Below are 24,963 nucleotides of genomic sequence, written 5' to 3' on the forward strand. Positions count from 1 at the left end.
GTCTTGTGTGCAGCCCCATTTAGCGTGGGGTCTGAACACTGCGTTCCTGCATCAAGGTATAAATGCACAGCCACCTGGGAGTCATAGTTTGAACAAACAGGTGTTAGAATTGACAAATCTGTTACTCCTATGCTAAACTGATTTGATAACTTATTCTTTTGGCCACTTCCAGTTTGACTTAGGATGGTCAAGAACAGATTTATGTCTCTCCACTACAAATAAGTGGTGATTTCAAATGTATGTTCTCTGAGATTAATGTAGCTGAAAATGCTGTAAATTCACCCTGTTCTGTACACAGGTGAGATCACCAGAAAGAGTGCAGCTCCAATGCAGGCAGTAAGATAGGTGAAATGGGCTATGCAAAAAGCAACAGTGGAAACGCACTGTGCTTTGCATGTCCATAACTTAGGCATGCAGATCTCACATTAAATTGTCGTAAAGAATGCATAAATCAACCCCACATTTGTGAAGCTACACCAGTGTGTTGTGTCTTGTATGTTGTCTTAACATCCACGGATCCTCTTATTTGTAGATTTTAGAACACCATATTATAAACACTGGCATGTGTAGTTTCACAGGTATGGTGTTGATTCAGGTGTGCTGTAAGTAAAGGTTTGCTTTAAGCCGCAATTATAATACATTGTCAGCGTTGAGGTAGGTTTAAAGTTTGCTTGAACTCCATAGCCATAGGGCAGCACAGTGGCGTAGTGGTTAGAGCTCTCACCTTGCAGCGCTGGGTCCCCGGTTTGAATCCCAGCCAGGTCAACATCTGCAAGGAGTTTGTATGTTCTCTTCATGTCTGTGTGGGTTTCCTCTGGGTGCTCCAGTTTCCTCCCACATCCCTAAAGCATACAGATAAGTTAATTTGCTTCCACCTAAAATTTGCCCTAAACTACGATACAGGCACTACACGATACATATATAGACATGTGACTATGGTAGGGACTAGATTGTGAGCCCCTCTGAGGGCTAGTTAAGTGACAAGACCATATACTCTGTACAAAGCTGAATAATATGTCGGCGCTATATAAATAGTTAGATAAATAAATACATTTTGGTTTTAACCAAAACCCCTTTCTTCAGTAGAAATTTTAGCTTGACATCAAATAGGCACAAACACTGTGATTCTGTAGACATGTCTTATCTTATAGATGTTACTAAATCTCTTGATTGCAACATTTTGCCAGGCATATTTCACATCCTTTCCATATTCCTTGTGGGCGTATTCAGATCTGAAAGGCATATTTGACAATGGCTTATTGAAAACACTTCATTTTTTTTTTTCTTTTAAAGTGAAAAACAAGATTATGTACCGAGCTTCAGCGTGCATTAAAATGCAAAAGACCATTCGCATGTGGCTCTGCAGAAGGAAACACAAACCACGGTAAGAATGGAAGTAGCATTCATAATCAAATCTCTTTTCTCCTCCCATCATATGTGGATTATTTTTCGTTGCCAGAATGAAATAACCACTTGTATACATGTACGGCTCTGACAAGCACAGATTGATTTTTAGGTATGAAGGCCTGTTTTCCTGAACAGGTGTTCAATACCTGTGTGAGATGAAGCCATGAAAGATCTCTAGATTGAGCAATTCATTCCAGTCAGCTGACAGACCGAATTATATGGCTTCTTCTACAAACAACATAAACGTAAAACTCTCATAAACATCAACCTCTTGTTCTTACGATTTAAGTAATAACTTTTATTGGTGCAGATGCTGTTTCTGTTACACCGTTTGCATTGCATAGATCATTGCTTGCATTTGTCTTGTTTTGCTTCATAAAGTAAATTGGGTATGAAGTACTAGACATTTATTTTCTGTTCCACTTTAAGGTTTGTAGATGCTCCTTTGTATGTAAGCATGTGAGATCCTTCAAATCCTATTTCCTTTTAGCACATTTCCTTAATACTTACTTAATTAAAACATTTTAATTTTACACCTGTTTTTAAGGTACTTGCATTTCAAGCACAGTATATACAATATAAGTTGGTACTACAGTGGTTTACAAAAGTATTCGGCCCCCTTGAAGTTTTCCACATTTTGTCACATTACTGCCACAAACATGAATCAATTTTATTGGAATTCCATGTGAAAGGCCAATACAAAGTGGTGTACACGTGAGAAGTGGAACGAAAATCATACAACTGCAAAGTTAGTTGTTCGTAATTATTCAGCCCTCTTTGGTCTGAGTGCAGTCAGTTCCCCATAGACATTGCTTGATGAGTGCTAATGACTAAATAGAGTGCACCTGTGTGTAATCTAATGTCAGTACAAATACAGCTGCTCTGTGACGGCCTCAGAGGTTGTCTAAGATAATATTGGGAACAACAACACCATGAAGTCCAAAGAACACACCAGACAGGTCAGGGATAAAGTTATTGAGAAATTTAAAGCAGGCTTAGGCTACAAAAAGATTTCCAAAGCTTTGAACATCCCAAGGAGCACTGTTCAAGCGGTCATTCAGAAATGGAAGGAGTATGGCACACCTGGAAACCTACCAAGACAAGGCCATTACCTAAACTCACAGCCGAACAAGGAGAGCGCTGATCATAAATGCAGTCAAGAGGCCCATGGTGACTCTGGACGAGCTGCAGAGATTTACAGCTCAGGTGGGGGAATCTGTCCATAGGACAACTATTAATCGTGCACTGCACAAAGTTGGCCTTTATGGAAGAATGGCAAGAAGAAAGCCATTGTTAACAGAAAAGCATAAGAAGTCCCCTTTGCAGTTTGCCACAAACCATGTAGGGGACACAGCAAACATGTAGAAGAAGATGCTCTGGTCAGATGAGACCAAAATTGAACTTTTTGGCCAAAATGCAAAACGCTATGTGTGGCGGAAAACTAACACTGCACATCACTCTGAACACACCATCCCTACTGTCAAATATGGTGGTGGCAGCATCATGCTCTGGGGTGCTTCTCTTCAGCAGGGGCAGGGAAGCTGGTCAGAGTTGATGAGAAGATGGATGGAGCCAAATACAGGGCAATCTTGGAAGAAAACCTCTTGGAGTCTGCAAAAGACTTGAGACTGGGGCGGAGGTTCACCTTCCAGCAGGACAATGACCCTAAACATAAAGCCAGGGCAACAATGGAATGGTTTAAAACAAAACATATGCATGTGTTAGAATGGTCCAGTCAAAGTCCACATCTAAATCCAATCGAGAATCTGTGGCAAGATCTGAAAACTGCTGTTCACAAATGCTGTCCATCTAATCTGACTGAGCTGGAGCTGATTTGCAAAGAAGAATGGGCAAGGATTTCAGTCTCTAGATGTGCAAAGCTGGTAGAGACATACCCTAAAAGACTGGCAGCTGTAATTGCAGCAAAAGGTGGTTCTACAAAGTATTGACTCAGGGGACTGAATAATTACGCACACCACACTTTGCAGTTTTTATTGATTTATTTATTTATTTTTTAATGTTTGGAATCATGTATGATTTTCGTTCCACTTCTCAGTTATACACCACTTTGTATTGGTCTTTCACGTGGAATTCCAATAAAATTGATTCATGTTTGTGGCGGTAATATGACAAAATGTGGAAAACTTCAAGCGGGCCGAATACTTTTGCAAACCACTGTATGTACATATGGTTAGGGTAAACTAACTACAATGTGTGTTCAGACCATTTAAATATATGCTTCATAGTACTCCTTCTCCCCTCTCTGATTCTAAATTCGAGATTTTGATTCTGTTTCCACTCCTTATCATCCCTGTACAGATCTCACCAGCACTTTAACTATGAATATAGGAGCGATGTGTCACTTGTGCAATGAGTGACTTTTATTTTTAAAAAGGAGATAAATTCAGGAATATATTATCAATCAGAACCTCATTTGAGTTATTTTATGCACCGTTAAAGAGACACTGAAGCGAAAAAAAAGATGATATTATGATTTGTATGTGTAGAAAAAAAAACATTAAGATCAGATACATCAGTCTAATTGTTTCCAGTGCAGGAAGAGTTGAGAAACTCCAGTTGTTATCTCTATGCAAAAAAGCTATTAAGCTCTCCGACCAACTTGGTCGTGGAGAGGGCTGTTATCTGACTTTTATTATCTGAACTGTAATTGAACTGTTTACTTTTCCTCTAGCAGAGAAGAGTTTATTACTTCACAGACTGCTCTGAAAGAATCATTTTGAATGCTGAGTGTTGTGTAATCTGGACATATTATAGAGTGATGCAATGTTAGAAAAAACACTATATACCTGAAAATAAAAATATGAGAATATTGTCTTTGCTGCTAATCTTCTAGTAATTATTCATAGTACACAACCAATTCATTATATCATATATATTTTTTCGCTTCAGTGTCTCTTTAAGTACTCAAACACTTTAACGCTTGTTGTAAATAAATAATGAAAGAACAATATACCTTCAGGAGAAAGTCATAGAAAACATTAAAAGAATGGTCAAGCGAGAAGCTCATGTCTGTCCACATTGTTGTGGTGTTTTTTTTTAATATTATTATATTTATTTTAATACCATCAGGATCTTAGTGAGTGGAAGTAACCTTATTACCAAGTAATACGTGTCAGGGTATAAGTTTGGAGTTTTCATTAATTGATAGCCTAGGATACTGAGAATCTCTAATTAGCAGTGCAGCAGGGAACAGAACAGCCCAGCTTTTAATAAAGCTTAGAACAGAGCTGTAAATGTAAGTTATCCAGGCTGTGCTGGCCAGAGTAATGCAGAGCCCTGACATGGAAACACACATCCCTAAACTCTTTCCTCTCAAGATATTACTGGAAAGGAAAGTGAAAATTGTTATTATTTTAATTATCAAAGTTTTACCTCACACTGTTGTGAGCCGACATGTACAAGTTTTTTTTTTCAACCTTCTGTCTATTGTAGCTTATTTATAAGTTTTTCCCAGGTTTTAAGGGCTCAGTCATGGAAAAGTCCATTGTTTTTTTTTTTTATTTCTCTGGAATAATGTTGTTAGTTCTTTAAAGCAAACGTGTTTCTAGTTTAAAATAGGGCTGTGGAAAGTGAAGGAAGATGCTTCAGTAGTTCCCCTTTATGTTAATCCATCACCAGAATGAACTCAGATTTGTAGATGCCTTTTTTTCAGTGCATATTTACATAAACCAGTGCTTTAACCTACCTTACAACTTCCTGGCTCCTCTTTGTTATTCAGTGCCACTGCTGCATATGGTTGAAGAATAATTGCTTTTCTTACCTTGTCCACCCTTTTCCCACATATGAGCGATCTCCTACTCTCTCAGTATTGGTGGGGAGTAAGGCCTGACTGTTCCAGTGCAAGGCCATTCCTGTGCACATTGATGTGCTGGAACATAAAGGTAGCCTGGACAGGGATCCTCTGATCAGTAAGTAGTGACCAGCCTGGCTAAATGACAGCAACACTGCAGCATTTTAGGCTGACATATTTATTTCTATTTAAACACTGTAGATTGCTTGGCTATGCTGCAGATTGTGTATCCAAACTTTTAACTATAGACTCTGAACAATCATGCAGATCAGGTGTTTGAAGTCTGACTGGTTTAGCCACATGCTTGTTGCAGGTGTGTGATTCAGACACTAATGCGGCCAAAGAGATCAGCAGGACAGCCAGGCAACTAGTATTCTTTAACCACTTCAGGACCGCAGTGTTAAACCCCAGCCAATCAGGGTGATCAGCTGTCATAGGCTTCAGCCTATGACGGCCGATCACTGCCTAGCCTATGGAGGGGACAGCCGTGTCACACGGCTTTCCCCAGTACAGCGCTGCTGTCGATCGCAGCGCTGTATATGTAAATAGATTGCCGCTCGGAGACTGAAAGCGGGGATGAGCTCCGCACACCGAGAAGGAGATGCGCACGCAGACTGCGCGCGATCTCCTTCAGTAGCCGGCTCCAGGACCTGACGCCAATTGGCTCTCGTATTCTCTCATACTGGTCACTGGAAGTTCAACATGGCACCTTATGGCAGACAACTCTCTGAGGATCTTAAAAAAAAAATGGTTTCTCTACATAAAGATGGCCTAGGCTACCAGAAGATTGCAAACGCCCTAAAACTGAGCTGCAAGACAGTGTCCAAGACCATGCATCAGTTTAACAGGACAGGTACCACTCAGAACAGGCCTCACCATGGTTGACCAACAAAGTTGAGTGCACAGGCTCAGAGTACTACCCAGAGGTTGTCTTTTGCAAATAGACATATGAGAGCTGGAAACATTGCTGCAGAGGTTAAGGGGGAAGGGGGGGGCAGGTTGTCAGTGCTCAGACCATATGCCACACACTGCATCAAATTGACCTGCATGGCTGTCATCTCAGAAGGAAGCCTCTTCTAAAGATGATGCACAAGAAAGCCCACAAACAGTTTACTGAAGACAAGCAGACTATGGGCATGTCCTGTGGTCTGATGATAACAAGGTAAACTACTTTGATTCAGATGGTGTCAAGCTTGTGTGACAGCGACCAGGTGAGGAGTACAGAGGCAAGTGTACATTGCCTACAGTCTAGCAAGGTAATGAGTGTCATGGTTTGGGGCTGCATGAGTGCTGCTGGCACTGGGCATCTACATTTCATTGAGGAAGCATAAATGGAGGTGTGTTTGGGGTTTATTACTTTGAAAACTGGACCACAGGGCATAGCGACCCCAAACACACCTCCAGTCGAAACCAGTACCTTGCTAAAGAAACTGAGGGTAAAGGTGCTGGACTGGCCAAGGGTGTCTCCAGACCTAAACCCTATTGAGCATGTTTGGGGCATCCTCATGAGGATTCCATTGGCAACCTTTGAAGCTCTAGCAAACCCATGCCCAGGAGAGTTAAAGCAGTGCTGGAAAATAATGGGGGGGCACACAAATATTGACACTTTGGGCACAATTTTGACATTCTTTACTTAGGGGTGTAATCACTTTTATTACCAGCAGTTTAGACATTAATGGCTGTGTTCACTTATTTTGATGGGGCTGCAAATTTACAAGCTGTACTGTGACTACTTTACATCGTATCAAAGTGTCATATCTTCAGTGTTGTCCTAAGGAAATATATACGGTAATAATGTAGTTATTGCTCAGTAATATTCAAGCAGCATGCGCTGCTCTATGGTGAGCGCAGGAAGGACGATGAGCTGAGAATGACCGAATAAGCGACATCCCACGGTGTGGGAAACAAAAAAGGACAATTCCACTTGATTATATTAGGCAAGGATTATCTAGCGTGTGTAAAAATCTTTACTGTTCAATCTATATTTATAAGGACATATTGTAAAAATCCGCACCAAGCTTTGTGCCAGCTCAATGCAGCATATCGTGAATTCAATGGAGTTTGTGACATTGAGCCAGCCATGCTGTGAGGATCTTTACCATACAGTGATTCTGATAATGGATTAGGAATAAAGAGAAACTGTCACAGCTGATTCTTGTACTTCCAATCCTATTGTGTGTTTAAAATGTAGATCTAATTTCAAGTAGCAAAAAAAAAATTCTCACCAAATCAGCTCTTTACAACACAATAATTTTAGCAAGCTTTATTACACAAACCTACATGTTTATCCTCTAGAGCCAGCAATGTAATAAATTAGAATACTTACCTGGCAGAATGTGGTACGTGGGAGTGACTGGCACATACAGGTAAATTTGGCTTCCCCTCAAATATGTACACTTCTTTCCTGTGCAATTAATAGGTAATTGCTGGAAGGTTCGTACAAGGGCACACATCGCACTGTAGCTGTCACAGACCATTCATTCATGTTGGATTTTTAATCTTTATACCCATACACTTTGTGTTTTATATGAAGTGGTGCAGGTAGTAGATATCTTCAGTGACTACATTGACCCTGCTGGTACCCAAGGAAGATCCTGGTACACAGGGAAGATCCTGGCACTCTCATTTCATATGTGCATCTTGACCTACCAGTTGAGTTTAAAATGTTACTTACTGGCAGTTCTAGGTAATCCCTGAACCAATGAACTGCACAGAAAGGCAAGGATTTTGGGAAGTCCTGTATGTCAAATGTTATGCTGTGTTTCAATATTATTGGGAGTGAGTCAGGGAAAAAGACTCTCAGTATGAAGTAGTTACAAAGGGAGCCACACTTGAGCACACCACCATGCTCAAAGTAATTCCAGGTTTCTGTATAGGAGGATCTATATATGGGATGAAACCACAAAGCAGTATTTTGATTCCAAAGTTCAATATCACACTTAATTGTATCCAAAGATTTTTTTCAAAAGGTAAAAAGCTTTCATAATTTGTCAATAAAAGTTCTTCATAGTATAGGTGTAGAAGGTCATTCTATTTTGACAGACAGTAGACACTGTGCTTTGTTTGAAATGTATTGTCTGAAATGTACTGTTTCATCAAACAAAGCACATAGTGTGTACGCTCTGTCAAAATAGAATGATCTTCTTCACTTATACTATGAAGAACTTTTATTGACAAATTACGAAAGCTTTTTACCTTTTGAAAAACATTCTTTGGATACAATTAAGTGTGATATTGAACTTTGGAATCAAAATACTGCTTTGTGGTTTCATCACATAAATAGATCCTCCTATACAGAAACAAATGTTATGCTGTAGCCATGGTTTCAAGCAAGCTTATTTAGAAATTGTTGTCTGCTCAAGAAAGGTATAGCAGTTGGCGATTGAACTGGAAAAGTAATTTTGAATATCATTAAATGTCCTGTATTGCGCTTATATATATATATAATATATATATGTTAGCCAGGTGGCGGGAGCATTCGTGTGCGGTTTAGAGTCTTAACATACTAAGAATGTGGAATTCCCTGGTACTCCAGTGGTACTAGCTCCCCTATTCCTTTAAAGGGAACCAGAGATGAACGATTTGCACAAAATAAATATATCAGTCGATAGCTTGTAAAGAATAAATGCTCTACCTGATCATTTTGCCACTCTGGTGTGGCTTTTTGAGGGTTTTTTATCCATTATTGCTCCAGGAAAAATCCAATATGGCCGCCGGCTCATATCCCTTAGGGCCTGTTTCCACTAGCGCGAATTCGCATGCAGACAACGCATGCGGATTCGCATAGGCAATACAAGTGGATGGGACTGTTTCCACTTGTCAGTTTTCATTTGCGTTTTTATGTGCAGGATTTTTCTGCACGGTAGACCCTGCAGAATTCGCCTGCGTGTGGAATGCAGGCGAATCGCAGGCAATGTATTTAATAGGGAAATCGCATGCGTTTTTTGCCGCAATTTCGCGTGCGATTTCGTATTGAAAGTAATGTAAATTGACACAGGCAGTGACATGGTTAAAATCGCATATACCCTGCCTATGCGAAATCGCATGCGAAATCGCGGCAAAAAACGCATGCGGAATCGCATCCGCATGCGATTTTGTCAGCGGTGATATGCGGCGATTCCGCACCGCACTAGTGGAAACGGGCCCTTATGCTTCCAGGTTATGAGCTTTTCTGGATGCGCTGTCTAGGCTCTACGAGACTAGAGACAAGCAGGGTTGCTGCTGCAGCCTTTCGTGTGTGTGCTTTCAACCTCATTATTCTGGTATGCTGTGTGGCTTCCTGTAGGAAGTGTCTCTCATAGAAATGAAACTGCATACAGTAGATAATAATGATGACTGGCTGCACAGTGCACACAGATCACACAGCCACCCTTGTCTGTTTCAGAGCTTCTTTGTGCAGGAGCAGCCCCTCCCATGTCATCAGCTCTGAGTATGCAAAGCTGAGCCAGGAGGGGGCAGGCTTGGGCTTGAAAAGACTCCACAGAAGACTGACTCAGCTATAATGATTCCAGGTCAAACCTAGACTGAATGCTCAGTCAGGGATTCTTATCATAGATGTTAACAGACAGATTAAGCAGAGAAGAATGAAACTAAAAGCAGGGTAGGTGTTTACTGTCGTGTTCCCTCTGATTCTCTTTAAAGAGAGTCTGAGGCGGGTTCATATTAATAAAAAAACCCTAAAAAATATGATTCGGGGGGCTGGGCGGTTCTAAGAGCCGACATCCGTGCCGCTCTTTGCCGATCCTGAGGCCCGCACTGCCCCACTTTCACTTTTGTGACCTCCGGTTCACGATGATGGAAGGAGAGAGATTTTGCTCTCCCAGCACGCAGGGAGGCGGGGGAGCTGCAGGAGGCATGGCCAGGGAGAGAGCGCTGAAGCACTGGAAAGCCTGCAGGACCGGCCCTAGTGGGTGTTTGAGCATGGAATCCCTCTCCTCCCATTACCCTCAGAGATGGGGAAAAATATTGTGTGGGGGCTATAGCACCGCTATGGGGGGGGGGGGGGGGTTGGGCGCAGAGAACAACAGTGGGGGAACACAGAGGCATGTCATAAGGCAGAGAACATGCCCCTGTATCCCGTTTGCCCCAAGATCCCCCCCCCCCCCGGTGCGCACCGGCTCGGGTTCTCTTTAAGGACTTTGCGGTGGTACGTCCACATTCCCTGGTATCTAGTGGTACTCGCTTCCTCTTTAAAGGTCCCCTGGTAGTCTTGTGATATACCCTCGAGCCACGTGACCCATAGTCTGAGTGGGCTGCAAGATGAAACTTAAACACAAATGGTTAGTCTATCCAGGTGCTTTTATAGAGGGAGAAAGACTTGGGAGCTGCAGGAAATGGGTGCTGTACAACCGATATATAAAATAAATATTAGGCCTGCACACATTCCGGCCTACTTCGAGTTTATAGTTTAGACTGGAGACCTACTGGGATCTTACCTAGTTGTAGTTTCTGAAAAGTGAATAAGATGAAGATATAAAGCTGCACAAACACTTTAAACGATAATAAAAGATTCATTTTTTCACCACATATTTCTGCTCAAGCCTCCAGGCCAGCCCCTGTAACATAAATTAAGTGGAAAGCCTAACAGACGGATGGAAGCTGAGGGGCCTGAGCCATAGAGCTTAACCAGTTTTCTCCTATGCAAAGATGCTTGAGGCTAAGCTGTGTATTCTGTGCCTTCTGAACAGCTTTGTCGTGCTATTTATTGTGTTCATATTCTGAGAGGAAACGTATCCAATGTGCTTCTTTGATGCTACAGGAAAACCTCAGTGTTGATGTCTCCAGTAAGTGTTAATATTCTTTTGTCCATAGCGGTTTGCTTTGTGCTGGAAAACACATCAATAATGGATGTGCATGACACCCATCTATATGAGACTTTTAATGTTGTACTCCTATTTTCTCTGAGACAATAAAGCAGGAAATTGTATTATTACATTTTTGTATTATTTCATGTCCATTAGTGAATGTGATGCGTTATGATCATAATGTACAGTGGAAATATTTCTGTCATTTTCCAGATACAATATCCTTCCCTTCTATTAGCACACTGTGTGGGTTTACTAGGTTATATAAGCTGTTTCCTGGAATGCAGGCAGCGAGTTCTTATTATTACAACTTTGCCCTGCGTAAAATGTTAATTCAATAAATTAAGCTTTTATATAGGTAATAACAAAATAAAAAGTACTGCAGTCTAAAACTATTATGCTATCCTTGAAGCTTCGGAAAGGGGAGTTGGTTGCCATGTGGATGTCAGCGTATGGAAGATTTTGTGAAGTCCCAGTCATCAAATGCACATGTACATGGACATGTTTAATTTTGTTGTTGGTTTTAGACAATAAAAAGTGTAAGGTTATTTTCACACTAACATGTTGCGTTGTGATGGAAACTGTTTTGCACACTCTGGCGCAATGCGGTGTAAAGTCTATGAACAGCTCACGCCTCTTCAGTTACGTTATGTGATAGCGGATTCTATTGTTACAACATAGAACATATGCAGTGCTAGAATCACATAAGTTGATGTGCAAAATGTTACGTGTGTTACATCACGTGCCACTGCAAATGTTGTTTCCGGTTTTGTTATATGAACATTATAACATACAATGCAGCTCCTCAGTGTAAAAATAGCTTGTGTGTGTAGTGAATTGCAAATCATTCCACCAAACCGATGAGGTTTAGTGAAAAGCTCCACAACCCTATCCTCAGGGCCCACCAACAGAACGGGTCCGTTCACACCTACAACCGCAAAACACGGGCAATTACCGCTGGCATTTTGCGGAGTGATTTTTCCGCGATTAACAAGGAAAAATCACTGGACACTGTAGCAGTTTGGGAGTGATCGCGATTAGCGGTTCTATACATGTTAATCGCGATCGCTCCGGAATCACCGGCAAACAGCTGCATGTAACATGTTTGCGGTTAACGCTAACCGCAAATGCCGCAGTGAGAACACTGCCATAGTGTTACATGTGCTACTGGTTTTTAAAAACCGCTAGCGGTTTGCCTTGAGCGGAATTCCCGCTCAAGTGAGAACGAGCCCTACATGTTTTACAGGAAACCACACACAATCACAGGTGAGGTAATTAGTGTCTCAGCAGAGCTGATTCACTACCTCTGTGGATTTATACAAAACATGTAGTGTTGGTGGGCCTTGAGGACAGGGTTGGGGAACACTGCTTTAGTGAACTGTTCAAATGGAAACTGTAAACAACTGTCATTACAATGAACTATGTTTGAAATCTTTATTAGAGAAATAAACCGTAGTGAATGTTCACAAATGTTTGCCGACTGGGCTAAACCATTTAAAGCAAACCTGAAACGAAAATAAACGTATTAGATAATAAACTGTATGTGCAGTACAGATAAGAAATAGAACATTAGTAGCAAAGAAAAATAGTCTCATATTGTTTTCCAGTACAGGAAGAGTTAAAAAAAAACCAATCCTTTGATAACTGTTATCTGTGCAAAAGAGCTTCTCTGAGCTCTTCGACCCAACTTGGTTGGAAGACAGTCCTGTTATCTGAAGTACTTAAACTACCAAGAAACAGTGTGAGACCGGTTGAGATAAGGTTTTACTGCAGGAAAAAAGGGTCATTATCCATACTACACATAAAATTCATTATTTCATACGTTTTTTCAATTCAGGCTTGAAAGCTAGTACAGGCAGTGCACGCATGCACTTGTTTGATACTGATGTAAGGCCATACAAGTTCCTGTGGATTCTGTAGAAAAATAGTATATCTATTTATACTGTGAGCAGATTTCATACATTTTGAATAAATGAGAAAAAGAAAATGGGAGGCATTACTTTTCTGAGCAGCAACTCTCTTCCCAGCTCTAGCTCATTTAGATGTTCCACATGAATACAATTTAAATGTCTTTGCCTCTAGGGTTATGGTCTGCCTTTGTTTTCCAGAATTGACGGTGTGATGAAGGTGCGAACCCTAAAATCTAGGCTTGACAAATTTAATGAAGTTGTTAATGCACTAAAGGAAGGGAAGCCTGAGATGAGCAAACAGGTGAAGGACCTGGAGCTGTCCATCGATGCTCTTCTGTCTAAGATAAAGGTGAGCTGCCAAGCCGTCCTCCTCTCTTCTCTTCCTGCTCCTAGTTCTGTGTGCTAAAAATGTCATTATGCAAAATAGACTTGCATGAGGAAGGAAATAAATGAGTATTTTCCACACTTCCTGCCTCAGATTCTTTGGCAGGCTACTTGCAGTCTGTAATTGTGTAAAAAGATGTAAATTTCAATGATGCTCGTAAAATAGCCTCATCACAGATAATATGCCTACTGTGCTCAGAATATTCATGTTAGCAGGGAAAGCTGTGAGCTTCTGACGTGTGCTGTCACTGTCTTTAGGATTGAAAGACGATATATCTGATCACATCTGTTCATATACTAACATAGTGATGAGGCAAAGCATTTGCTATATTTGTTTTGTTGATATATAAAGGTTTAAGCATCAGGTATTCGGGATTTTATATTCCAGTACATATTTTTAGTTTAGAAAGGATGATTATGGAGGTGTTCAGGGTTTTTTTCCCAGGTCACATAGGTGTTCACAGGATTTATTGAAGCTGGACTTCTAGATAAGCAAGAATACTGCGAGGTCTAGTACTCCAATCATGTATATGGTTACTGAGGTATACTTCTATAGGATTTAAGGGGTGTTTCTGTTTGTGTACTTAAAGGGATACTGTAGGGGTCGGGGAAAAATGAGTTGAACTTACCCGGGGCTTCTAATGGTCCCCCACAGACATCCTGTGCCCACGCAGCCACTCACCGATGCTCCGTCCCCGCCTCCGGTTCACTTCTGGAATTTCAGACTTTAAAGTCTGAAAACCACTGCGCCTGCGTTGCCATGTCCTCAATCCCACTGATGCCACCAGGAGCATGGTGCAGACATAGACCATACTACTGCACACATACATACTTGTGCAGTACGCTCCTGGTGACATCCGTGGGATCGAGGACACGGCAACGCAGGCGCAGTGGTTTTCAGACTTTAAAGTCTGAAATTCTAGAAGTGAACTGGGGGCGGGGCCAGAGCATAGGTGAGTGGCTACGTGGGCGCAGGATGTCTGCGGGGGACCATTAGAAGTCACGGGTAAGTTCAACTCATTTTCCCCCGACCCCCTTACAGTGTCCTATTAAAGGACCACTATCTTGAAAATCCTACAATTTAAAGTACATGTAAACCTATACAAATTAAAAGTACATTTCTTCCAGAGTAAATTGTGCTAAAATTACTTTTCTCATCTGTTGCTGTCACTCACAATAGATAGTAGAAATCTGACAGAACCAACAGGTTTTGGACCAGCTCATCTCCTCATGACTTTTATTCTTTGTATAAATGTACAAAGAATAAAAGTCATGCTGAGAATCCCCTATGAGGAGATGAGCTGCTCCAAAACCTGTTGGTTCTGTCAGATTTATACTGCCTGTGTAAATGACTATAGATTAAGTGACTCTGTACGTGACAGCACATTAGGAGAAAAGACATTTAAAGCGGAGCTGAACTCAAAATGTCCTCTCTGCTCTACAAGATACGCAACAGCATAATAACCTTTAAACAAAATGTTTCCTTTGTTACAGCTGATACAAATCCTAAAATAAATCTGCACTGTTTCTACTTCCTGATTCATGGAAGCAGACATATTGTTAACAGCCTGTGCTTTCATATGAGCTTATCTGCCTTATCGGTGACACAGGGAGAGATCAAATTACAACTTGTGATTAGACACAAATGAGGGGGAATTAAACAGGCTGAACTCTCTAAATACATACAGGGTGCATTTCTCTATGTTTTCCTTCTGTCCTGTGCAAGAGTTCAGCTCCACTTTGAGGCTCATTTTACTCTGGAAGAAACATACTTCTTATTTGTACAGTATGTGTTTACATGTATCTTAAAATTTTCACTTTTTTGCAATAGTGGTCCTTTAAAGTGAACCTCAGAACTCAGAACTTTTTCTCTGCTCTAAAAAAAAAAAAAAAAAAAAAAAAAAGCAGCAGCATAATAACCTTTAGGCTGGTTTCACACCAGGACGTTGCGTTTTAGGGGACGTTATGGTCGCATAACGTGCCCCTAACGCAACGCCTGGTGCTCTCTTCTGTGGACGTCAGAGTGAGCCGCGTTGTGCAGCTCACTCTGGCGTCCGTGATGCGCACTCTTGGACGCATGCGGCATCACGTGGTCCCGCCCAGCCAATCGCCGCACAGAGCGGCCGCTCCAGGAAGTAAACACTGCACGTCACTGAATGCAGTGAATATTAATTAGCCATGTGCCTGGCCGCTCTCCGCTCCTCCCCAACGTTACTGAGCATGTGCAAGCAGTCTAACGCGGCTCTGCCGCTTATAAAGTACTGCAAGCAGTACGTTGTCTTATGGCGCAGCGTTACAATGTAACGCAACGTGGGCACTGTGAGCAGCCCATTGATTTTTCATTGCTGTGCGGTGGGCTGCGTTACAGGCTGCTCTAACGTGTGCCTGTAACGTCCCACTGTGAAACCAGCCTTAAAGAAAAACATTTCTTTGTTACAGCTGATACAAATCCTGCACTAAATCTGCAGTGTGTCTACTTCCTGCTTTCATAGAAGCAAACATATTGTTAACATAATTTCTTTGCATATGAGTTGCTCTGTTGAGGCAGCCAGCTGACACAGCTGAGAGATCAAATTACACTGGTGATTAGTCATGAATGGATGAGGGATGAATTAGACAGGCTAAACTCTATAAATACATATAGGTGCATTTCTCGGTTTTCCTTCTGCTCTGTGCAAGAGTTCAGGTCCACTTTAAAGGATAAACAATACAGTATTTTAAATTATCTCCCTCAATGCTCTAATACCCCTAAAAGGCCTATGCTGCCACCTGTCTGCACCCAAAGGTATTGGAAGCAAGGTGACTGACAATAGCTGGTGCACAGTTAAAGGTTATCTTTATATGGAGTACCACTGAATAAAGACATTTTTCAGTGAGCATTGACTATTGAGTCTACTACCTCACTATTTTAAACGGTTTTTTTAATGGTTTCACCCTAAACTGGCATCTTGGTTTCAAAATTGGGCATTTCATTAGTCCACCCTTGGTGGAGGGCTGTTACTCCCTTTTTTCTACTTCTGCAGTGAGCAACATTCTTAACCCGAGTGGGATCAGGTCTAATCTCCCAGCTTTGTGAGTATAATCTTATATAGACATCATTTAAATTGATTGAATTGACATACTGAACTATCAGGGCTCTCGATTTCTTTTTCTTTCAACTTTGTGACTTATACAGTGGTCACTACTTTGCCGCATACAGCCTCACCATGTTCCATGTATTAAATGTTTGGATAAGGAAGCTCAAGTCACTCTGTAGTCAGGACTTGCATAGACACAATTGTAGCCATGTCCTGCCCCTACAACCCATACACGACCATAAGGCAACTTTGCATTGGGGGCAGATGCCAGGTTACAGTCATGTGCAGGTTATAGTCATGTTCAGAATTAATTTTAGACTTCTATATAGGCCTTTAAATTACAGTATCTCTGAAATCTGTAAGCCCTCTTGACACGTTTAATTTTGTAAAGGGAGATGTGGTTCACATGGCTCTAGTCCATCCAAGGAGTAAGTTTTCTCCTTTGCACTGAGAAGAGTCAGGTCAGTCTAATTGGTCAGTTAGGAGTAGTAACACACAAAGTTGGCTTTGAGCTAAGTCTTCCTTTAAGGAATCTGTGTAAAGGTGCCCATACGCTGTACAATTTACTGTTGCAGATTTCATCATTTTGATCAAATCTGCTGAGGATCAGAGCCCCAACATTGCCGCCTGATCATAATTTTGATCAATTTGTGTCCGAAATCAACAGAAATTATAGATAAGACAGGTTGTTGTTGTTGTTGTTTTTTTCTTTGCTGTTGAAAGAGGGGCAGGGGTCCTTTGGCGTTGTATGATGGTGGCAAGTATGTGCTCTCCCCCCCCCCCCCCCTCCCAAGTGTCCCTCAGCTACCCATGGCCCTTGCAGAGTACTAGCACAGCAGAGTGCACTCGTTGCTCATCTCATCTGGCTGGTGTGCTCCCTCCTGTGTCCGACTGTAATCTCCTGATGCCTGTACTCAGTGACCCAGCAATGTATGTGAATGCTGCCGGGTTACATGGTAAGGGCATCAGGAGATCATGGAAGGACACAGGCGAGAGCTTGCTGGGTGGTACTGGTAAGCAATGTGTGTGTACTCAGCTGTCGCTAATGCTCTACAGGGGCACTGGGTGGCAGGAGTTAGAGTTGGGCGGCTGTCACCGACCTTTGTGGTGGTACTGGAAGCAGTGATCCTATAGGTTTTTAATAGATTGTAACTGGTATTGTTTAAAAGGAAACAAATATGGCAGCCTCCAGATCCCTCTCGTTACAGTTGTACTTTAAGGAGAAATTCAACTTTTCTTACAAAATTGTCTTAAACACAAGTTGATGCTGCACAAGTCTATTTGTAGTTTTATATTACTTAATATTATTATAATTATTTCCCTTTTTCAAGTTAAAGCCAGCTCCAAAACTGAAAGTAAGCTCAGGTTGCAATTTTGGTAATCATGGTAGTGTTACATTGTTCAAAATAAATTTGATTTAAGTATTTATATAGCGCCAACATATTACGCAGCGCTGTACAGAGTATATATTTTCTCTTCACTAATTGTCCCTCAGAGGGGCTCACAATCTAGTTCCTATCATAGTCATATGTCTATGCATGTATCATAGTCTGGGGCCAATTTAGAGGGAAGCCAATGAACGTATCTGTATGTTTTTGGAATGTGGGAGGAAACCCATGCAGACACGGGGAGAACATACAAACTCCTTGCAGATGTTGACCTTGCTGGGATTCGAACCGGGAACCCAGTGTTGCAAGGCAAGTGCGCTAACCACTATGCCACCGTGCTGCATTATTTCTGGTAATTATCTGCATAGGACAAGAACCATAGTAACTCAGTTTTAACATCTGCCCTCCCCTAATTCATAGACTAGTAGCAAAGTATGACTTCTGTCAGAAAAGACAATAAATAGCTGTGTTTCTGTGTTAATATGGTAAGCAGGCTTAAATATTGGTTGTTAATCCAACATGTAGAGCTGAAAATGTTTTTATCAACAAAAAGGTACAGTATATTCGTGTTAAAGGACACCCGTGGCGAAAGTAAACTAACGATTGTATCCATCTTCCTTCTCCTAAAAATGACTTTTTAAGATATTCCACAGTTTTATTTTATGTTTAAATCTACTTTTGAAATTTTAACTGTTTTATTGTTTTTGCTCAATGACACATTCATTGAAGTAGGCCAGAGCTAAAATATATGAACTATTGACCCTTTTTATCTCTTTCCTGCTCTCCGAAGCCATTTTCTACTAGGAAAGTGTTTTATAGTTGACATTTTTTTATCAGTGAGGGTCACACTGTCGTCACTTCCTGTCTGAGTCAGGACTGAGTCAGCCACTTACATACTTGATATTTAACTCTTTCAGACAGATATAAAAAAAAAGGAACACAGCATAGTTATTTGTGTGCTAGGCACTGTACATACCCATGTCTGTCTCATCATGTCACATGTCACCTTGGGTATCCTTTTAAAGAAAGTAAAACAACTTTTTGAAATGGCTGCAACAGGCGCAGGGGGATAACTGGGGAGTTGTGGTAGACACTCTCACATTACATGATGATCTGAAGATGTGAGCCTGCCTTAGTATGTGTGATATTTAGGTAAGGCTGAATATTTCCAATGGACAGTCTGTGATTCAGAAAACCTCCTGGACTAGCTACAGTTTAGCAGTGTCTTTGTGAACATTGTACATTTATAAAGCAGATGCAACTGCTCTGCTGTGGCCAGTAACAATTTGTGTGCCTTACCCTGAGAGAGTCTCTTTGTTAGAAAGCGGGCATAGATCATCATTAGACTGTGTCAGCTCTATGATCACCGATAATGAGACACAGGTTACTAATCAGCAATTTGTCTGGGATGTTATCCCACTAGATAGATGTCTGGACAGTGTTTCACTGCAGTAGTTGTAGATTCTGGTAATGCATTGGTGATAGACATACAGCTTGCCAGATGAGGATTTATGGAAGTAAAGCACATTCCTCCCTTATGCAGCTGCAAGAGGAGTTGCTGGCAGATCACATTAACAGCTGTGCTTGTTTTCTACATTTCAATGAAGCAACATTAACATCAGTACTGACTGCATACATGCAATTTGTTATAATGCAGGATTGTAATTGCTAATCAGCCTAATCCCATTTGTAAACCATCATCAGCGTAAAAGGAATTGATCCATTCCGGCTTCATTTCCCACCTGCATTGTATAATTTTTTTTTTCAGCACTTGTGAAGAAAAGGCTTTTTATTCCGCTCGTTGCGGTAACATTAATTTGTATGAAGGAACTTCTGTTTTGTTGTAATACAGTATATTCTTTGTGTACATGTAATGTGATCTAGGAGGGTTTAGCCTAGCGGTTTTCTTTTCTGTGTCAGCTGTTACAGGAAATACCTTTTCTGGTGCCCAACCTTAAACTTTTTACCTTAACCTATATAGCTAACTCTGCCCTTTCCATTTCTTTTTGCTGATTGCAGTTAGGTACACTATGGCTGTGACACTTTGTCAAATATTTCCATAGAAAAAATAGCCCATATACTGTGTGCAGTTAGCACAGTGGTAGCTGCTAATCAGTGTCAGTTATTGCTGCTGCCCCCTGCATGCTTCACTGCAGCCACGGCTTGTGGGCCACATGGAATTAACAACTGAAGAGACCTTTGGGGGCCACCAGAAATGACTCGATGGGCCACTTTTGGCCCCCAGGAATTTTGAACATGCCTCATCTTGGTCACCCAAACTAGGGCTGTGTAGCCAAAAACACCCAATCACACTACACTAAATCCTCCTGCTCAAACTTACATATTAACCAAGGTTTTTCCTAATTTTCTGGCCACCTACATTTTCGTTTATTCCTTATTCATACCAGGAGTAGTATGTGGTGCCTTATATACTAGGAGCAGTCAGCCAATAACGCACATAATAACGGTAGTGCACGTGTTTTGTGTATTACAACGTTGCAAAATGATTTAACATTGTTAACCCTTACATGTGGTGTTAGAGCATACTGCATGTTAGTGAAACAGGCCCTAGAAGAGAAACAAGACTATTGTAGTTGATTCCTTCAGCTGCCGAACTAAATATGCGGAGGTGTGAAAAGTTGTGTCCTACCCCATTTCCTCTATTTTTGCTTATTTATGACTTATTGCAATGCAAAAGACAACCTGAGTAAACACAGTACTCAGGTTTGAACACTCGTTAGACTTACCGAACTAAAAAATGTCACCAATACCCATATAACCTATGAAAAAGTAATTGTTTTTTAATGTTAAATGTCTATTGCAAAATTATATTTATCAGCGTGCAGGGTGAAAGGAGCAATTTTTCAGACAGTGGGCCAGATTTATCAAAGCATTACCGACAGTTTTGTCTTCTTAAACTGTTCTAACCAGCAGAGGGACTGTTCTGCATGATAATAAGAAACTTCTCAAAACCTACATAACAGCAGCAGTTTAGCATGGATTTCTAGAGCTGCACTACATTTAAGAAAAGTGCAAATCCATCCTTAAACTGCTGCAGATTAAGAAGTGCTTAATAGCAGTTCTACAGGTATTGCAGCAGTGCAGGCTAGGCATGATTTGTAAAGGGCTCCTCCCCCTGCTGTCAAGTGTTCTGTGAAGCTGTTCTGTGCTTAACCCTCGGCATTAATGCAATACAGCAGATGTATTGGTTATTTCTCTCACACACTGCACTGGCTGAGAGACCCTCCTAACTTCCCTATTTCTAACAGTTTAAGAAGGAATCTGCACTATCTAGTGATGTCTTAGGATGTCTGAGACAATTCTGCACATATTTCTAAAAACCTATGTCTCAGACACTCTTGATAAATGTCCCCCAATAAGTCAGGGTACACACACACACACACACACACACACACACACACACACACACACACACACACACACACACACACACACACATACACACACACACACACACACACACTTTCCGACACCTATTAGTGGTCAGACAATGGTTAAGTGTTGCTATGAATGTGTGAAACCGCAGCCATGTCAGTGTGATGGAAAATCTGGTTCATTCAGCTTCCACAAATAGATTATGACCTTTTAATTTTTCAGCACTGTTCGGTTATCAGAAGTATTGGGTCAGCTAGAGTGTTTTGGCATCTATTTACTGCATTCCTCTGCTAGTACAACTGCCTCATCTACTTAATTACAAGTGCATACTCTGCAATGTGAAAAAAATAAATATTTACATATAAATCTCTTTCATTGTGTGACATGGGAAAAAACGTGTGTGTGTGTGTGTATGTATATTGCATTTTACAATATCAATAAAACAAACACTGCTCGCTCAATAACCGTGTGTAACTATGTTTTGTAAGTACAGGTAAAGCTGTAGAGCAAACATAGGGACTGCTTTTCATCTCTAAACTGTTAGCAGGCATTGGTCAATAAGATGCTAATCATTTTGAGTTAATGCTGCTTTTATGCTAAATTTATATATGGCCTACTGCAGTGTGCCTTTTGCATTTCAGTGCCACCTAGATTGTGCCAAGCTTTCCAAAGCCTCCATAGTGGATGGCGGTTTTGAGTCAATACATATTTCTCTAACCATCTCAGTGTACGGCAGGAAAAGGAGAGACTCCAGGCTCCTCCTCCAAGGGAAACACAATTGACAAGAAGTTTAAAAGGCCCCCACCCCCTGCTACCCTCAGTATCTTGTGTTTCCGGCCTGCCGAGGACACAGTTGACAGCTGTAGTTTATTTATCTATTTGGCGACTTTGTGTAGCTATGCAGAGCAGTTTGTTTGGGATAAGATCCCATCCTGGCCTGTGATCAGGCGTTGGGAAGTTTATCCTGCCTGCAATAGTTAGACATAGTGCTTCTGTTCCCAGGTGGTCATCATGTCTGTGTGTGTTATGACGCTGGGAATCTCCCCCCTTCGGTAGCCTGAAGGGTCGCAGATGATCTCACTTAGCTCGGCCAGGTGGGCAGTTTGAGCGGTGAGTGCACGCGGGTGCACAGTGGCATCTGACAAGGGGGAGACGGCTAGGATGAGAAGGCGCCAAGATTTTTGTATATGGACAACGCCATCCTCCAGCAGCCGTAGGAAGTGATCACAGCAGAAGCTTAAGGATGTGGTACTTCCGGATCACTCCAGTATAATGGAGGAGACAGAGACGCCGGCTGAGCGGTTGCTGTTGCAAGTCAAGGCGGATCCTCTGTTGGCAGACAACACGGTGATGTAGCGTTTACCATGTATTTGCTTGGGGGGAGAATCTGAGGGGACAGTACAAAGATTAGAATCCCTAAGTTTCTCTTTTCTCCAGATGGGGCTCAGCGATTGCTAAAAGCCCTTACCCCTGATCCTATTCCTGCGAGTTTCCAGAAGTAATTTTCAGGTCTAGCATTTGCATAGGATTGTTACATGCTAGCTGTGGGGACTGACAATAATTTGCTGGGGAAATGCATTCACATGGCTGAGATTAGAGTGGTTTCCCTTGTATGTTTTGTGCTATTTCTTCTCCTGTGTCCAAACAAGCAAGCAATAGATGCAGGACTGGATGAAGGTGGAATGTTGCCATTGCAACAATAGGCTTCCCCGGGATTATAACAAATTAGCTGGTCAAGCCTGCACAGGAATAAAGTTGATTGGCAGAATTAGGGGTAGAGAAACTTTCACCCAACAAATCTCTGAATAATTTCAGGTGGTCCCCTGATTTGCATTTGTGTGTAGATTATAATTTGCTGAGACTTGTTAACCTAGATTTTATTTGCATATGCTTGTTAGCCTTGCTTTCATTTTGCATAGGCTTGCAAGACTTGATTTCTTTTGCAGAGGCTTGTTAAGCTTTGCATTTATTTGCATATACTTGTCAGCTTTGCTTTTATTTACATATGCATGATAGCTTTGCTTCAATTTACAGAAGATTGTCAGCCTTGCATTCATTTGCATTCATTAGCATTTATTTGCATATGCTTGTTAACCTTGCTTTCATGTGCATAGGCTCGCAAGACTTGCTTTCATTTGCAGACGCTTAATAGCTTTGCTTTCATTTGCAGACGCTTGATAGCTTTGCTTTCATTTGCAGACGCTTGATAGCTTTGCTTTCATTTGCAGACGCTTGATAGCTTTGCTTTCATTTGCAGACGCTTGATAGCTTTGCTTTCATTTGCAGACGCTTGATAGCTTTGCTTTCATTTGCAGACGCTTGATAGCTTTGCTTTCATTTGCAGACGCTTGATAGCTTTGCTTTCATTTGCAGACGCTTGATAGCTTTGCTTTCATTTGCAGACGCTTGATAGCTTTGCTTTCATTTGCAGACGCTTGATAGCTTTGCTTTCATTTGCAGACGCTTGATAGCTTTCCTTTTATTTGCAGACGCTTGATAGCTTTGCTTTCATTTTGCAGACGCTTGATAGCTTTGCTTTCATTTTGCAGACGCTTGATAGCTTTGCTTTCATTTTGCAGACGCTTGATAGCTTTGCTTTCATTTTGCAGACGCTTGATAGCTTTGCTTTCATTTTGCAGACGCTTGATAGCTTTGCTTTCATTTTGCAGACGCTTGATAGCTTTGCTTTCATTTTGCAGACGCTTGATAGCTTTGCTTTTATTTTGCAGACGCTTGATAGCTTTGCTTTCATTTTGCAGACGCTTGATAGCTTTGCTTTCATTTTGCAGACGCTTGATAGCTTTGCTTTCATTTTGCAGACGCTTGATAGCTTTGCTTTCATTTTGCAGACGCTTGATAGCTTTGCTTTCATTTTGCAGACGCTTGATAGCTTTGCTTTCATTTTGCAGACGCTTGATAGCTTTGCTTTCATTTTGCAGACGCTTGATAGCTTTGCTTTCATTTTGCAGACGCTTGATAGCTTTGCTTTCATTTTGCAGACGCTTGATTGTTGGCCTTGCGTTCATTCGCATAGGCTTGTTGGCCTTGCGTTCATTCGCATAGGCTTGTTGGCCTTGCGTTCATTCGCATAGGCTTTGTTGGCCTTGCGTTCATTCGCATAGGCTTTGTTGGCCTTGCGTTCATTCGCATAGGCTTTGTTGGCCTTGCGTTCATTCGCATAGGCTTTGTTGGCCTTGCGCTCATTCGCATAGGCTTTGTTGGCCTTGCGCTCATTCGCATAGGCTTTGTTGGCCTTGCGCTCATTCGCATAGGCTTTGTTGGCCTTGCGCTCATTCGCATAGGCTTTGTTGGCCTTGCGCTCATTCGCATAGGCTTTGTTGGCCTTGCGCTCATTCGCATAGGCTTTGTTGGCCTTGCGCTCATTCGCATAGGCTTTGTTAGCCTTGCGTTTATTCGCATAGGCTTTGTTAGCCTTGCGCTCATTCGCATAGGCTTTGTTAGCCTTGCGTTTATTCGCATAGGCTTTGTTAGCCTTGCGTTCATTCGCATAGGCTTTGTTGGCCTTGCGCTCATTCGCATAGGCTTTGTTAGCCTTGCGCTCATTCGCATAGGCTTTGTTAGCCTTGCGCTCATTTGCATAGGCTTTGTTAGCCTTGCGCTCATTCGCATAGGCTTTGTTAGCCTTGCGCTCATTCGCATAGGCTTTGTTAGCCTTGCGCTCATTCGCATAGGCTTTGTTAGCCTTGCGCTCATTCGCATAGGCTTTGTTAGCCTTGCGCTCATTCGCATAGGCTTTGTTAGCCTTGCGCTCATTCGCATAGGCTT

At 41.6% G+C, this 24,963-nt stretch overlaps 1 protein-coding gene across 1 annotated transcript in view; it reads left to right on the top strand.

Annotated features, from left to right (window-relative positions):
- MYO6 (myosin VI) overlaps nt 1–24,963 on the top strand; it is a 393,572-nt gene that overhangs the window by 292,851 nt on the left and 75,758 nt on the right. The window contains 2 exon segments of the mRNA XM_068281511.1: nt 1,294–1,384; nt 13,131–13,281. Coding sequence (XP_068137612.1) covers nt 1,294–1,384; nt 13,131–13,281 — 242 coding nt within the window.

The sequence above is a fragment of the Hyperolius riggenbachi genome, chromosome 4 (assembly GCF_040937935.1).
Source record: "Hyperolius riggenbachi isolate aHypRig1 chromosome 4, aHypRig1.pri, whole genome shotgun sequence".
NCBI lineage: Eukaryota > Metazoa > Chordata > Amphibia > Anura > Hyperoliidae > Hyperolius > Hyperolius riggenbachi.